General features: G+C 41.6%; 1 protein-coding gene across 2 annotated transcripts in view; it reads right to left on the bottom strand.

Annotated features, from left to right (window-relative positions):
• BORCS5 (BLOC-1 related complex subunit 5) overlaps nt 1-16,182 on the bottom strand; it is a 92,125-nt gene that overhangs the window by 75,805 nt on the left and 138 nt on the right. Inside the window, exons 1-2 of one of the 2 annotated variants that reach the window (XM_024733502.1) lie at nt 15,906-16,176; nt 12,974-13,117 (exon numbers count right to left, since the gene is read on the bottom strand). In XM_024733502.1, the coding sequence (XP_024589270.1) occupies nt 12,974-13,117; nt 15,906-15,963 (202 nt within the window). In that variant the 5' untranslated portion in view covers nt 15,964-16,176. Of the gene's footprint in view, nt 1-12,973; nt 13,118-15,905; nt 16,177-16,182 lie in introns of those variants that run through there. The other variant, XM_024733503.1, reaches the window with a different exon arrangement.

Here is a 16,182-nt window from a genome sequence, read left to right as displayed (position 1 = left end):
TAGGTGTAAGGTTAGATTGTTTGAGATTTTTCTTGTTTCTTGAGGTAGGCTTGTATAGCTATAAACTTCCCTCTTAGAACAGCTTTTGCTGCATCCCATTGGTTTTGGATTGTTGTGTTTTTGTTGTCATTTGTCTCTAGGTGTTTTGTGATTTCCTCTTCGATTTCTTCAGTGATCTCTTGGCTATTAAGTAGTGTATTGTTTAGCCTTCATGTGTTTGTGTTATTTAAGTTTTTTTCCCCTGTAATTCATTTCTAATCTCACAGCATGTCCATTGGTGTAAGTGAGGTGTTAAAGGCCCCCACTATTATGGCGTTAGTATCGATTTCCTCTTTTAGAGCTGTTAGCAGTTGCCTTATGTATTGAGGTGCTCCTATGTTGGGTGTATACATATTTATATGCCTTTTCATCTTGTCTATCTTTCTGTGAGTGTGGTTTTTGTTCTACAGGCTGCAGGACTGTTGTTCTTCTTCCTTCTGCTGTCTGCCCTCTGGTGGATGAGGCTATCTAAGAGGCTTGTGCAAGTTTCCTGATGGAAGGGACTGGTGGTGGGTCGCTAGTGTGTTTTAAAATAGAAGAATTTTTATATGCGAATTTTGGAAAAGTAAAAAAATTGAAAACGACTAACAAAATTTTATACTATTCAGCCTTAGGCTGTTTCTAGGCTATCACTTAGCAGAAACTGCTGACAAACCAGAACCTTAAAAGGAAATATACACTGTACATCCTTTACTGTTATATTCCAGGGGTAAAAGGCTAGCTCATGCAGGAAATGATATTGTTTAGAAAGATATATCCTTGGGTTCTAGCTAAAGAAAACCATGTATATTTTATTTAAAGTCATAATATAACACAAATTGAAAGTTTAGAGAAACAGAAAAAAATGAATAATCAGTACATAAACTATCTGATAATTAATTATTCCAGTAAGTTGATATTTAATATGGCTTGAAACTAAAATCAGAATTTAACCTGCATACATTTGGGTAACCTGCATACATTGACTAAGAACAGAAAATTAAAGCAGTACATCCCAGCTGTAATTCTGGTCAAGAATTCTCTTGGCAACTTTTATCTTTTTATTTATATGGAAGATTTTAAACTATGAACACTCCCCCGACCCTGTCTTCTCAATGTGGCTACCTTCCATTCATCCCTGAAAACCCAGCTCAAATATTTCTTCCACTGTGAAGCCTATCTCAAATCCCCAGGTCAAATTAATGGTTCTCTCCTCCATGCCTACCTAGTCTTTTGGGCATCTGGCCAGTATTACACATACTATATTACTACGAGTTATTTACCTGTCTAAATCACGCACAAAACTATAAGCTCCCAAAGGGCAAAAACGGTGTCTTATATTCTTATGTAACTCTGCTACCTGGAGCACCACCAGGACCTGGGCAGGAGTTTACCAATATTTTGCAGAAATGAATGCCCAATGTAGTTATCAAAAGCTGCTGTCATGAGGCACAAAAGTAAAATGAAGAAGTGGTAACTGAGAGAAGAATATGGATTAAAAAGCATCTTTGGGGGAGGATTTCCACTTCTGCCCATGAAATATTATCTGCTGTTATGCCTGACAGTCATAAACAGCTAGAAAACCAGGCAAAATATATGAAACACTCTTTTCAGATATTGTGCAGCAGGCAGTGCAGGACTTTGAGCCCCACAAGAAGGAAAACAAGTGAGTTCTATCATTTCCCCAGCTTACTGCTGAAAGGCAGGTCTCAGGATGCAGACCAGGGAGGCACAGTGGCCTCGGAGTTGAAGAGAGAGTGGAGTTTGCAGAGACTAAGGTGTCTAGAACTTGCACGACAGAGGATGGGAGGGAAGGGCGTTCCACACGCACACTGTGGAAATCACACAGGGCACTCTTGAACCCTTGCACAGTAACTTGTGAATTTATGAGCCGAAATTCCACAAGTCTGGAGAAAGAACCAGGAAAGCAGTAAGCCAAACAATTTCTGAAACTCACATAAGGCTAAGGGCAGTTCATGTTCCCACCAGCCAGAGTGGAAAAACCTCATAATATATGGGGCAATGGGTAGCATGCTCAGAAGGGTATTGCCTTAGTAGGGAGGTTTAATTAAATCAGACGTAAGACTGCTCTGGATGAGCCCTAACCAAACTCAAAAGCAAGCCTAGAAATGATTACAAGTAACTTAACCTTCTGCCAGAACCAAGTCCAATCTCCTTTAAAGGAATCAAACAAAATCCAGCACCCCAAAACATAAAATATACAATCTTTGGCATACAGTAAAAATCTTCCAGGCATCGGGGCTTCCCTGGTGGCGCAGTGGTTGAGAATCTGCCTGCTAATGCAGGGGACACGGGTTCGAGCCCTGGTCTGGGAGGATCCCACATGCCATGGAGCAACTAGGCCCGTGAGCCACAACTACTGAGCCTGCGCGTCTGGCGCCTGTGCTCCGCAACAAGAGAGGCCGCGATAGTGAGAGGCCCACGCACTGCGATGAAGAGTGGCCCCCGCTTGCCACAACTAGAGAAAGCCCTCGCACAGAAACGAAGACCCAACACAGCAAAAATAAATTAATTAATTAATAAACTCCTACCCCCCCCAAAAAAAAAAAAACTTCCAGGCATGAAAAAAGCAGGAAAATGTGACTTGAGAAAGCTCATTCAATTAAAAAAAAAAAAAACAGATCCAGAAATGATGGACTAGCAGACAAGAGTTAAAAGAGTTATTATAAATATACTCTATATGTTCAAAAAGTGGAGGAGAACATAAGCATGATAAAGCAAAGAAATGACTTTTTTTTAAAAAAGAGGGGAATGGATATCTAAAGCTGAAAAACACAGTTATTTGAAATTAAAAATACAAGGGTTGGGGGAAGAGATAGCTAGAGAGTTTTGGATTGGCATGTACACTGCTATATTTTAAATGGATAACCAGCAAGGACCTACCGTATAACACAGGGAACTCTGTTCAATATTATGTAACAACCTAAATGGGAAAAGAATTTGAAAAACAATAGATACACCTACATGTATAACTGAATCACTTTGCTGTACACCTGAGACTATCACATTGTTCATCAACTATACTCCAACATAAAATAAAAAGTTTAAAACAATGCATTGGATGGGATTAATGGCAGCATAGACATGACAGAAAAAAAAAGACCACTCAACCTGGAAACATAGCATTAAAAATTACCCAAAGTAGGACAGAAAGGAAAAAGACATAAAGGAAAAAAAAATCCAAAAGGTGCATCAATGACCTGTGAGAAAATACCACATGGTCGAACACAGAAACTGGGAAGGGAGGGGCAGAAAAATACTGGAAGAAATAATGGCCAAGGTATTTGATAATAACTATAACCCTATAGATCAAAGAACATATGGTGCACATAAGTGTGAACTCATCCTTTTCAATATACATAGGTTAAATTTAAAAATAAATACAGGTATAAATGTGTGAGTTTGTATATATAAATATACACACATATATATATATATATTCCTTGCTAAACACACCAAGAGGGTCTGGGAGTGGTTTCTAAACATCACCCTCCACTAAAAGAACCGGGGCTCCTGGAGAAATGCTTGATTCTAGGGCTGAGGCCAGGGAAGAACAAGGTAAGTCTGGAACGTTATATTGTGCCATAAAATAAAAATACGTTCAAAGAATAATGAGAATACGTCAAAAGGACACAGGAAGCTGAATTGATGGTATTCCAACTAGCCAAATATGGAGCATTTTGCAATTAAAAATAAACAGTCGGGGTTTCCCTGGTGGCGCAGTGGTTGAGAGTCTGCCTGCCAAGGCAGGGGACACGGGTTCGTGCCCTGGTCCAGGAAGATCCTACATGCCGCAGAGAGGCTGGGCCCATGAGCCATGGCCGCTGAGCCTGCGCATCCGGAGCCTGTGCTCCGCAACGTGAGAGGCCACAACAGTGAGAGGCCTGCGTACCGCAAAAACAAAACAAAACAAAAAAAACAGTCACTCCTTGGTGTCCATGAGGGGAATGATTCCAGGATCCCCGTGGATACCAAAGTCCCTGGATGCTCAAATCCTTTATATAAAATGTATTCGCATATAACCTACGCACATCCTCCCGTATACTTTAAATCATCTCTAGATTACTTATAATATCTAATACAATGCAAATACTATGTATATTGATGTAAATGATATGTAAATAGTTGCTAGCGCTCAGCAAATTCGCGTTTTGTTTTTTGGAACTTTCTGGATTTTTTTCCTACTTTCAATCCGCCCTTGGGTGAATCTGTGGATGCAGAACCCACTGATATGGAGGGCCAAATATAATGACTTTAACAGATCACAACTCATTGAATAAAATAGGAAGTCGCTGTTCCACACTGACTTAAACAAATAAATGAATAAAAACTGGGGATAAGAGAAAGGTCTTCCTTATAGTAAAATGCAAACTAATAAATGTAGAAGGAATGATAAACTTAGAAAAATCACTGTTTGGTAACCATCACTGTATAATTAATTCAAGCAAGAAATATCAATGGCTATTATGACTGGTGAAAGAAAGTGTGCTGAAAAACAAGATTACATAAAGTCTCACAATATCTCCTCAAAAATATAGTAGTTACCAAAAAAGAAAAAAAAAGAAAAAACTTTATAACAAAACTGGGCAAAACTGACATTTTTATATAAATAAAAATAAAGAATTTGTTCCCAGCTGACCTGCCCTACGAGAAATGCTACAAGAAGTTCTTCAGACTAAGAATAAATGACATCAAATGGAAACGTGAATCCATAGGAAGAGATTAAGAATTCCAGAAATGATAAACATGGGAGTAAACATTCAACATATAGTTTTTTCTTCCCTTAATTTCTTTAGAAGATATATGATTCTTTAATAAAAGACACAGACACACCTCCTCTGAGATTTCATGGAAAGAAACAAGAATGGATGCAGGCACAGAGATTTGCTGGAGTGCAGAACAAAGTGAGGCTGCTCTCGCAAACGTTCTCCATTGGTTTCGAGTGACCATTCTCCTAGTGCGTCCCCCTCTTCTGAGTAAGACTCACACTTTGCCAGTTAACGGCCACGTTTAAAAGGTTAACTGAAGCGCTATGACGCATACAAATAAACCTACAAGGTAATCGGGAATGAATTATCAACTTTTCAAAGATGGTATCTGGGGGAAAATACACCCTGAGGATCAACCCTGGGTCTGGAGGTCACCGCTCAGCGGTTCAGAGAAGACTGTGGCTCTGATTAAGACCCACCCCCTCATCCCCTCCTTTGCCACTCCACTTTCCAATGCAGAGGTAAGGCCTGACAGCGGGCACACGCAGATGTCTGATAAATGCCAGGACCTTCTTCGCTTATATTATTTGTCTGGCTGATAGGTGGGTTGGTGAGAAAGATGTGAATTAACTGGTCATTTGAAATCCAGCTCCCTCATGTTCTTCACATCCACCTTTTCCATGGATTCATTCTTTCCCGGCTTCAACCTCCAACGCTAATTCTCAATGTTCCATGTGATTTGAGAGCCTTCACTGCCGTTTTGTGAGATTTTACTCCACCAAGGAAAGTCCCAGGCTCTTTTTAATTGTCAAAATCTCCTTCACATGCATCATGGTTTTTTTTTTAAGCTACATTGATAATTTATTAATAGCTACTATACATTTGTATACATTTCCTCCTGGTGTGTATGTTCATCACAAAAACCAAATTACTGGGCTTCCTTGGTGGCGCAGTGGTTGAGAATCCGCCTGCCAATGCAGGGGACACGGGTTCGAGCCCTGGTCCGGGAAGATCCCACATGCTGCGAAGCAACTAAGCTCGTGCGCCACAAATACTGAGCCTGCGCTCTAGAGTCCGTGAGCCACAACTACTGAGCCCGCATGCCACAACTACTGAACCCGCACGCCTAGAGCCCGTGCTCCCAACAAGAGAAGCCCGCGCACTGCAACGAAGAGTAGCCCCCACTCACCGCAACTAGAGAAAGCCCGCGCACAGCAACGAAGACCCAATGCAACCAAAAATAAATAAATAAATATATGTTTAAAAAAAAAACCAACCAAATTACTGTATATAATAGAAGCTGCCCGTTAATCACAGAAGAAGAAGAAATTTTGCTATTGCTTGAAAGGTAGTCCCATGACGTTAGTGTTTTATCCTTTATATCTTCAGAGACACATATACCTAGAATATAATCACTATTGGTCATTGGAAGCCTTGAGGCATCTTCCTCCAGCAGTGCTGGAAAAACACTGGTAACGTTTTTGGTACTAAGTGCTTCTTTTTCAATATCTCTAAATAGGCAATAGGATTTTTTCTTATCACAATTCTTTTAACAATTGCCATATTATAATTATCTAGATATCAGTTTATACAGTATTAGTTACAATTTCAGTTTATACAGTATTAGTTACAATTTCAGTTAAGACTTTGGAAACAAGAGGCATATTTACACATCCTCTGCCAGGATGAAGTACTCCAATCTGTCAGTCAGTCATTAATTCAAGAAACAGTCTGTAGTGGACACTTGTGACTTCTCCCACAGTAGCAATTCCTGCCTAACAAGTCCTCAGTTTCCATGCTAGGAGCCATATGGTTCCAGAAAACTTTACTGTACTTTAGTGGTGAAGTATGTGAGCTAGACTAAGCCAATCAGGTAGCCTGTCACCTAGGCATATGACCATGTGACCCACGCCTGACTAATGAGAATCTCTTTTGCTACAGAGTGTGCATTATGTGGATAAAAGACCTGGAACTCCTGTAGCCATTTTGCTTTCATGTAGAAAACTAGTCAAAGGATGGAACCAATACATGAAGGATGACAGAGTGAAAAGACAGAGAAAATTACAGAAAAGTAAAATGAGACCCTGACATGATAAACCTCTGGATCAAACAGCACCTAAACCTGAACTACCTGTGGGATTACAACTGCTTCACAGCCGTGCAACTGTGCAGTCCCACAGGGTCCCGTCCTCAAAAGGGGTCCTCCACATTTGGTTCAATGCCCTTGTGCTGCCTTCTGAAATTCTTAATAATTTTATCTTAGGACCTGTGTCTCTAAGTGAAGTCCTATGGAACAATGGAGCGGGTCTATAAGCAAAGAAAATATACGTGGCAATAACTAGCACGTGTGGGGCAGTCCAGGACTCTCGGGACTCTGTAAAACCCAGTCAGGACCTGGATACAGATCTGCAGAAGCAGCAGCCAGGGCAGCAGTGGCTGTGACCCAGCAGAGAGGAGGGGCTCCTGCTCTCTGAGGGCAGTGCATGGGGACTGGCTTTCTTGTCTTTGCACCCATCCCACTGGCATCTGCACAAATGTTACCTCTGGGAACTGTCAGAACTGTCAACAGCAAACTACAATAAAAGAACATACTTGGACATATGCAGTACATTCTTAACAACCAAGCACAGAACTCCCAACAGAGCTGCTTAGTATCACTGAGGCTTTTACACTGTGTATGTCTGATCTCCCTTGTTGGTAACAAAGACAGTCCCCTCCTTAGGCAGCAATACAATCTTTTTTTTTTTAATTATGTAAATAATTTATTTATTTTTGGCTGTGTTGGGTCTTCGTTGCCGCACGCGGGCTTTCTCTAGTTGCAGCGAGCGGGGGTTACTCTTCATTGCAGTGCGTGGGATTCTCATCATGGTGGCTTCTCTTGTTGCGGAGCGGGCTTCAGTACTTGTGGCTCGCGGGCTCAGTAGTTGTGGCTCACGGGCACTAGAGCGCAGGCTCAGTAGTTGTGGCGCATGGGCTTAGTCTCTCCTTGCCACGTGGGATCTTCCTGGACCAGGGCTCGAACCTGTGTCGCCTGCATTGGCAGGGGGATTCTTAACCACTGCGCCACCAGGGAAGTCTTATAATCTTATGTCTTGTTGTATCCAGGGTCAGTAACAAAAATGATCAGTCAGTTGCAAAGAAAGTCATATATGTACGCACCACCATGTCCTCTCATGCGTGCACATATATTCATTGCCAGGAGTGAAAAGAATAATTATTTTATAACTTTTATATATAAAACATCAATATTGCATTTCACTTGTGAGTATTTCATTTCTATAGAATGACATGAGAGTGGGATTAATTAAAAAATATGAATGGTTGAATTTTAAGTAAGAAATCTATAGGGTTTGTTTAACCTCTGAGAATCTAATTTGCATCAAATCTACATTTTGCTTTTGTGCTCTGTCATGGCCATTTAGTGCTACCTTCTAATTTTTTAATTTCTCATTTTCCCTTAAGTGTGTTACATTTCCAAGTAAGTTGGTACTTCAGAGACTGCTATGAAAAAAAGAAATTCTTTTGGCTTAAAATAAAAGAGGAACTTTACTAATGTAATGTTATTTGGCATTCGTATGGAGCATAAACTATACCCTGGGATAGTCACCCAAAAGGGTTAAGACCAGAGAAAGAATCTGCTTGCTTATTAAAAATGCATACATTACCTCAGTCATAGGAATAGCTCCAAACTCGCCCAGCCACTGCCTCTGCAGATCACCCACCAGCATTAGCATTACATCATATGACATTATGGAACAATCGTGAACTCTGTGTAGTACTTGAATGTATTGTTTTGAAAGAATACACTGTCATTAACTGGAATAAAAGCTTTCTGAAATCAAACCTGGGGGGTAGCCCTCACTGTGTGGCCCTTTTACTTCTTTGAGAAACAGCCTCATCCTGAAAGCAGTAAAGGGGGAAAGAGATTAGAGCATAAAGGCAACAGAGATGAGTGATCCCTGCCCAGGCCAGCAAGTAGATGCAGGGCTTTAAATTACCGGGCAGAACAATGTCAAAGCAGGAGGCTCTGTAACAAACGCGGCACCTGAAAATCCAAGCCAGCTCACACCCATCACCCTATTTCCCATTACAGCCTCACGATTTTTACCATGGGCTTCGCTAGAATTGGAAACTGAGTCTTTCTTTTTTAAATCAAAGTATAATTGACTTACCATACTATATTCGTTTCAGGTGTACAACATAGTGATTCGATATTTTTATACATCACGAAAAGATCACCATGATAAATCTAGTTACCAGCTGTCACCATAGAAAGTTATTACAATATTACCGATTATACTCCTGATGCTGTACCTTACATCCCTATGATTTATCTATTTGAAAACTGGAAGTTTATACCTCTTAATCTCCCTCGCCTATTTCCCTCATCTGCAACTCCCCTCTCCTCTGGCAACCACAAGTTTGTTCTCTGTATCTATGAGTCTGAAACTGAGTCTTATTCTATGTACAAAATAGTTAAAACTCGATGTCCTGATGTCATCTGGAGAGGGGCTATCACTTATAGCCATGTGACTCTAGGCAATGAACTGAAGCTCTCTGAGCCTCAATGTTTTAATGTAGAAAATGGAAAGAATAATAGGTATGCAGAGCACGGGAGGTGAGGATTAGCTACTATTACTATCATGATTATACTTACCACTTCCACCCAGTTGTCCCCTTTGCCTACCTTTTCTAATCACTGTCCAAGATGTTTCTTCTTCACAAGTAAAACGCGAGCATCAACTTAAATGCTCACTGGCTTATTTTGTGCCCTGCAGTCTGGCCACTGCCCCTTGTTACCATTTCTATTTTCACATCACTCTCCTCAGGTGATTTCTCTACCCTCTTTAGCCAAATTCTAGGACTCCTCTTAACTAGACGCTGCTTCTCGTGAGCTTTCCTCTCTCCTGCACCTATTCTCAACATACTCAACAACCAAGGTTCAGAGAGGTGAAAAACAAAGTCAGGGCAACACAGCCAGTTGGTAGCCAAGTCACAATTAAAATGCAGGTAGTAGAACCCTTGTAAACTGTTGGCGGGAGTATAAATTGGTGCAGCCACTGTGAAAAACAGTACGGAGTTTCCTTAAAAAACTAAAAATAGTACTACCATATGATCCAGCAATCCCACTCCTGTGCATACATCCAGAAAAAACAAAAACACTAATTTGAAAAGATACGTGCACCGTTCATAATAGCACTATTTACAATAGCCAAGATATGGATGCAAACCAAGTGCCCATCAACAGATTACTGGATTAAGATGTGGTAATATAGGGCTTCCCTGGTGGCGCAGTGGTTGAGAGTCCACCTGCCGATGCAGGGGACACGGGTTTGTGCCCCGGTCCGGGAAGATCCCACATGCCACAGAGCGGCTGGGCCCGTGAGCCATGGCCGCTGAACCTGTGCATCCGGAGGCTGTGCTCCGCAACGGGAGAGGCCACAACAGTGAGAGGCCCGCGTACCACAAAAAAAAAAAAAAAAAAAAAAACAGATGTGGTAATATATATACAATGGAATATGACTCAGTCTTAGAAAAGAATGAAATACTGCCATCTGCAGCAATGTGGATGGACCTGGAGAATATTATGCTTAGTGATATAAGTCAGACAGAGAAAAAGACAAATACTATATGATATCATGTATATGCAGAATCTAAAAAATAATACAAATGAAGGTATATGCAAAAGAGAAACAGAGTCACAGATATAGAAAACAAATCTGAGGTTACCAAAGGGGAGAGAAAAGGGGTAGGAACAAATCAGAGGTATGGGAGTAACAGATACAAACTACTAAATATATCAATAAAATAGATAAGCAACAAGAATATACTGCATAGCACAGGGAATTAAACCCATTATCTCAGAATAACCTACAATGAAATATAATCTGCAAAATACTGAATCACTATGCTATACACCTGAAGCTACACAATACTGTAAATCAAATACGCTTCAATCAAAAATAAATAAAATCCAGGTAGTAATGCAAGCAAGTCCAGCTGTGTCGCATTAACTGCACCCCACTAATAATTCACTCTTGGGGTTCCCAGTGACGATTTTAAATCTGAGGTTAGCTTCCCTTAACACCAAACCTTCTCCCAGATGTTTCCCCTACGAGTCAACTTATCATAAAATATGAATTATTTCAAATGCTTAAAGAAGAAACACTAATTCCAGAAAATTATTAAATACATCTCAAAGTTCTGGGGTTGTTTTTTTAGTTTTTAGTTTTTGTTTGTTTTCAGCATTTCCCAGAAGTGGGGACAAAACTAGATCTCGCAGGCCTCACCCAGAACTAGACGACTTTGGGAGGAAAGAGGACATAGTTAACAGGAAGTAGAGGCTGTGACTGTGACTGTGAGCGATACATGCGACTCCAGAAGGGATGGAGGACAGAATACAAGTGTCCGCCTCTAAGTTTCTAAAGATAAAGGTGTGTGTTTTAAATCTGATTGCACAAGGATATATGAAAATGGAAATTTCATTAATGTTGGCTTCTTTGGAGAATCACATTATTCCTCAAAATAACAGAAACTAATGAGAAGATGGGTAACGGGATGTAATGTGTTGTTTTGCATAAGAATCAGAAGAGTTTACCAGTGTCTAACACTGAGGCCTCTGGGGGAAGATTGAAAACTTGTATTTCCTCATCTGTAAAGCAGATGAAGTACTGGGAAGAATGAGAAGTATATGGATCATCTATAAAGCACCATTTGGTTTTATTTTTGTTTTTTAAGTACAGTGTGGAATAGTTTAACTAGTACAGGATTTGACATCAGTGATAAAGGTTCAAGTTCAACCTCTAGCTGCCAGCTGTCTAATCTGGCACAAATCATTCAAACATATTTAATGATGTAAGAACTAAAGGGATAATGTGTATGTGTGTGTAGGGGAGGGAACCTTTTAATACAAATAGCTCTATAAATGTAAGATGTTTCATATTATACTGTACCAGGTTAAGTAAACCAGGGTAGGTCAACTAAATCATTTACATTTCCTAATCTTTTGTGGTGAGAGGGGGACAGAGTGATTCTTACAGCAGAAACCCCATTCAGTTAATAAAAAATCATTGCCACTACTTAATAAAGATATGAAAATAATAAAATAATGCATGTATTAATAACAAGTTAATAAAAATATAAAATTATCAAATGAATAATAAAATTCATATTAAAAGGTAACTACCTCAATATATGCTAATCATATATTAAGAGGGATGACAGTTTGTACACATTCTCTCCTTTCAAACACGAACTCCCTGTCAAACAAAACAGTTGCCAGGATTAATTATAAGTGTATCAGTAATCATGGAGATTTTCTCTATGGAGGTAAACTAGTCAACCCATAGTCCAGATCACAAATAAGAATGAAAATCTTTTTGGGGAAATACGACAGGTAAGCCAACTTCATCATCATTCATTCATTCATTTACTCAGTCCCTACTTTACACCAGGCTCTATTCCAAGTGCTGAGGATTCAACAGTGAACAAAACATGGAAAGTTCCTACCATCATGGAGCTTTACATTCTAGCAGGGAAATACAGACAGTGAACAAATAAGTAAACTATGCAGTAAGTCAAGGGTGATTATGTACTCCAGAGAAAAACAGGCAGGGAAAAGGGCTGCAATTCTAAATACAGCAGTCAAGGAAGGCTTCACCAAGAAAATGCCACTTAAGCAAAGACCTAAAGGAGATGCATAAGGCACAGAGATATCAGGGGAGAATGGTGGGGCTATGCACACCTTTCCAGCAAGTCCAGATAAGATAAAATGCAATCCCTGGAAATAATTTCTATCCTCTTAAATGTATTGAGGCTTGCTTGGGTCCTAGTATGTGGTCTATCCTAGAGAATGTTATGTGTGCACTTGAAAAGAATGTGTATTCTGTTTTTTTGGATGTAGTGTCCTGTATGTATCAATTAAGTCCAACTGTTCTATTGTGTCATTTAGGATCTCTGTTGCCTTAATGATTTTCTGTCTGGAAGATCTGCCTATAGATGTCAGAATAGGCAGTATAGATGCTACTATAGTCAATGTCTTGCAATAACCTCTGATGGAAAAGAATCTGAAAAAGAATGTGTGTGTGTGTGTGTGTGTGTGTGTGTGTGTGTATACACACATATATATATAAAACCAAATCACTTTGCTGTACACCTGAAACTAACACAATATTGTAAATCAACTATACTTCAATAAATTTTTTTTAAGAAATGCAAGCCCTTACCTTTCAAAAGTGGCTGGAAGGTTGGAATCTCTTGCAACTTGATGACATCGGGATCATTGCTGACATTCCGTGAGGCCTGGGAGCCCTGAGCTACAACCACAATATCATCCATCTTGGCTCTATGCTTAGCTGGAGAAGGGGCCACTGAAAATAAAGTTACACCGCTCAGGAATTGCATCTTATTTAATGACCTCCATCTCACCAAAGCTGTTTTCACTGTAGTCATTAAAAAGGATAATTTTTACACAAAAGATGCTAACCGCAGTTATCCTGCAGTGGGGGCTGGGTAGGGGAGATGAATTACAGAGGACTTCTATTTCCCACGGTATTAAAAAAAACCTTCAAACTTTATAGGACCATATACCATCTATGAGGCTGCTTTTGTAATTAAAAGTTTATTATTCAAAACACAAAATAATAACCAGATTGTTTTTAATTTTTACTTCTTTGATCCTCCTGACGTTTGTCCCTATTTCCCAATGAGGAAATAAGCATACAAAATTTAGCTGTGGCTTGCCCAAAGTCACCAGTGCTAGAAACAGAGTTAAGAAGGGAATTGGAGGTAAATGGATTGTTGGTGTACATGACCCATCCCAGTGATGCTGGGGTTGCAAAGCTGTGTAGCCACCCTGTCACAGCAAGCCCAGCATGATGAATAGATCCCAGTCACAGGAAAAAAATCCTGGTTCTTAACACAAGATGATGGCACCAGCCCCCTCACCCTTAAAGTCACAGGGCAGAAAGAACCGGCAGGTCCACTGTAGGCTGAGGCAAAATAAAGAAACTTGAAGGACTGCTAAAGAGGCAGGTCAATTTCAGGTACCCAGGAGAATGTAATCCACTTAGAGGGAAGTGATTTCAAACTATCAAGGACTCCCCAGACCAAGACATCCTCTGCTCCCAAACATCTTCTGGTTGGGGCAAGAGGGAATCTTTATTGTTTTACACTCTGGAGGGTAGTATTTGCAGGCTCATCATAATCAGGTCTCAAAGGTTGATCCAGGTATGCCATAGGACTGCCCTGCCTCCTGGAGGCTAATGTCTCTTAAGGCTTGGCATTCACTCTTTTAGAATCTCAGCTACTTTCATTGCTCTTCAAGAAGTCTCTCTTCGCCTCTTTTGGTAATTTACCTAATGTTTTACAAATCCCAAGCCCGAAATCTTTCCTAGTACAAATTCAGTGATTCCTCCTTCCCCAGATACCAGAGGAAAACAGAGTTTACTAGGTTCTAGTCTCTACTACTTGTCTGTGAAATGGGTGCTTGGCATTCACTCTTTTAGAATCTCAGCTACTTTCATTGCTCTTCAAGAAGTCTCTCTTCGCCTCTTTTGGTAATTTACCTAATGTTTTACAAATCCCAAGCCCGAAATCTTTCCTAGTACAAATTCAGTGATTCCTCCTTCCCCAGATACCAGAGGAAAACAGAGTTTACTAGGTTCTAGCTAGTCTCTACTACTTGTCTGTGAAATGGCGCTACTGTGAGGATTAAACATGAACACGTGTGAAGCACTTAGCACAGGGAACCAGGTAAATTCTAACCTATGCTATTCGGTAGTATTGGTTAGTATGCTCTAGTACTGGTTAGAGCCCATGCTGTTGGTTAGTAGGTGAGCAAGCCTATTAAAAAGATGACACGCGGGCTTCCCTGGTGGCGCAGTGGTTGGGAATCCACCTGCCGATGCGGAGGACGCGGGTTCGTGCCCCGGTCCGGGAGGATCCCGCGTGCCGCGGAGCAGCCGGGCCCATGGGCCGTGGCCGCTGGGCCTGCGCGTCCAGAGCCTGTGCTCCGCGGCGGGAGAGGCCGCAGCGGTGAGAGGCCCGCGTACCGCAAAAACAAACAAAAAACAAAAAAAAAGATGACACACAAAATATGCTTCTGGCCTGACACAGAGGCAAGAAGGTAAGGGGTAACAATTATTACTATATTTGTTACAACAGATACTACATTCTGGATCTTTCAAATAAATAAGAATGAACGTAGCAGTAGATGCTGCTCACCGTTAAAAGCTATCTCAATCTAGCCCACAGAAGGGTAGACTGAACTAGCCTTGAAGGTTACATTTCAGTGTGGAATACCCATAGATCTGCTAGCTTCTACATTTCTGAACTACATATCCTCCTACCAAGATCAGAGCAGTCCATGACCAGGGCTCTTTTTAGGCCTCAGATATAAGCCAATTTGGATTAGCAACTCCAGAGCTTATCTGGGACAGTCCCAGTGGTCCTAGAGTTTGGTGGGTAACAACAAAAAAGGAGCAAATGAGCCTCAATTAAGCATCAGCTGTTCTGAGTGCTCATTATGCTACAGGAACAATAATCCTCCCCTCCCATATCAAACTCGGAGAGAGATCTAAACAACATGGGCGGGGGAAGAAGAGGGAAAAACACCAGCCCCTGCCTTCCTAGCCAACTTCTGTATTAGAAAGGGAGCCGACACACCTTCCGATGGGAAGATGCAGTTTCTGGACTCGCTCTCACCCAAGGGTTCACAGCGATTGTTCACCTGCCACACATTCCTTCTGAAAAAGAATCTCTAGAACCCATTTTGAAGAAGGAATCTGTTCTTTCAGGTCCTATGACCCATCCACTGCGCGACCCAAATCTCACTGTCAGTCATGAGTACTAAAGCCAAATATTAATTAGGTCCTCCTTCAAAGAGTAGGCTGCAGCTGAGAGGAACAGCTGTTCTGAAAATAATGGGCTCGGGCGCCCACGCTGGCTTAGCTCGCAATCACAGGTACCGGCTTCCGTCAGGGGAATCAAGGCTAGGGCAGATGGTAATTTTTTTCTTTTTCTTTTTTAAGAAAAAAGCATGGTGAGGGCTTTCTGTGCGTTCCTGTCCGCCGGTCCCAGTCCCCAGCAGGCTGGAAGGCAGCCCGCCCCGCAAGCAAACAGGGCTGGCTGGAGAAGGGTGGAGATCAGGGCACCGACCTGAGGAGTTCAGATCGTTGGGTCGGCTCTCGGCCTCGGAGCTCTGCTCACTGCCCATGGTGCAGGCAGCGGTGGCAGCGGAGGAACGGCGGAACGGGCGGCGACCGCTCGGGCGGCGGGGCGACAGGGAAGGGGCCGGGGACCGGGATGCGGAGGCTACACAGGCTGCGCTGTGGGGATGGCGCGCCCAGCCCAGGCGGGGGCGCGGGCGGCGGGGAACGGGGAGGCCCTATTCGAGGAAGGACGTGCAAGGAGGTGCGGCGGAGCTATACCCTGC

Source organism: Neophocaena asiaeorientalis, unplaced genomic scaffold, assembly GCF_003031525.2.
Source record: "Neophocaena asiaeorientalis asiaeorientalis breed wild unplaced genomic scaffold, Neophocaena_asiaeorientalis_V1.1 scaffold150, whole genome shotgun sequence".
Classification (NCBI taxonomy): domain Eukaryota; kingdom Metazoa; phylum Chordata; class Mammalia; order Artiodactyla; family Phocoenidae; genus Neophocaena; species Neophocaena asiaeorientalis.
The sequence above is the reverse complement of the archived record's forward strand: the minus strand, read 5'-3'. Positions and strand labels throughout refer to the sequence as shown.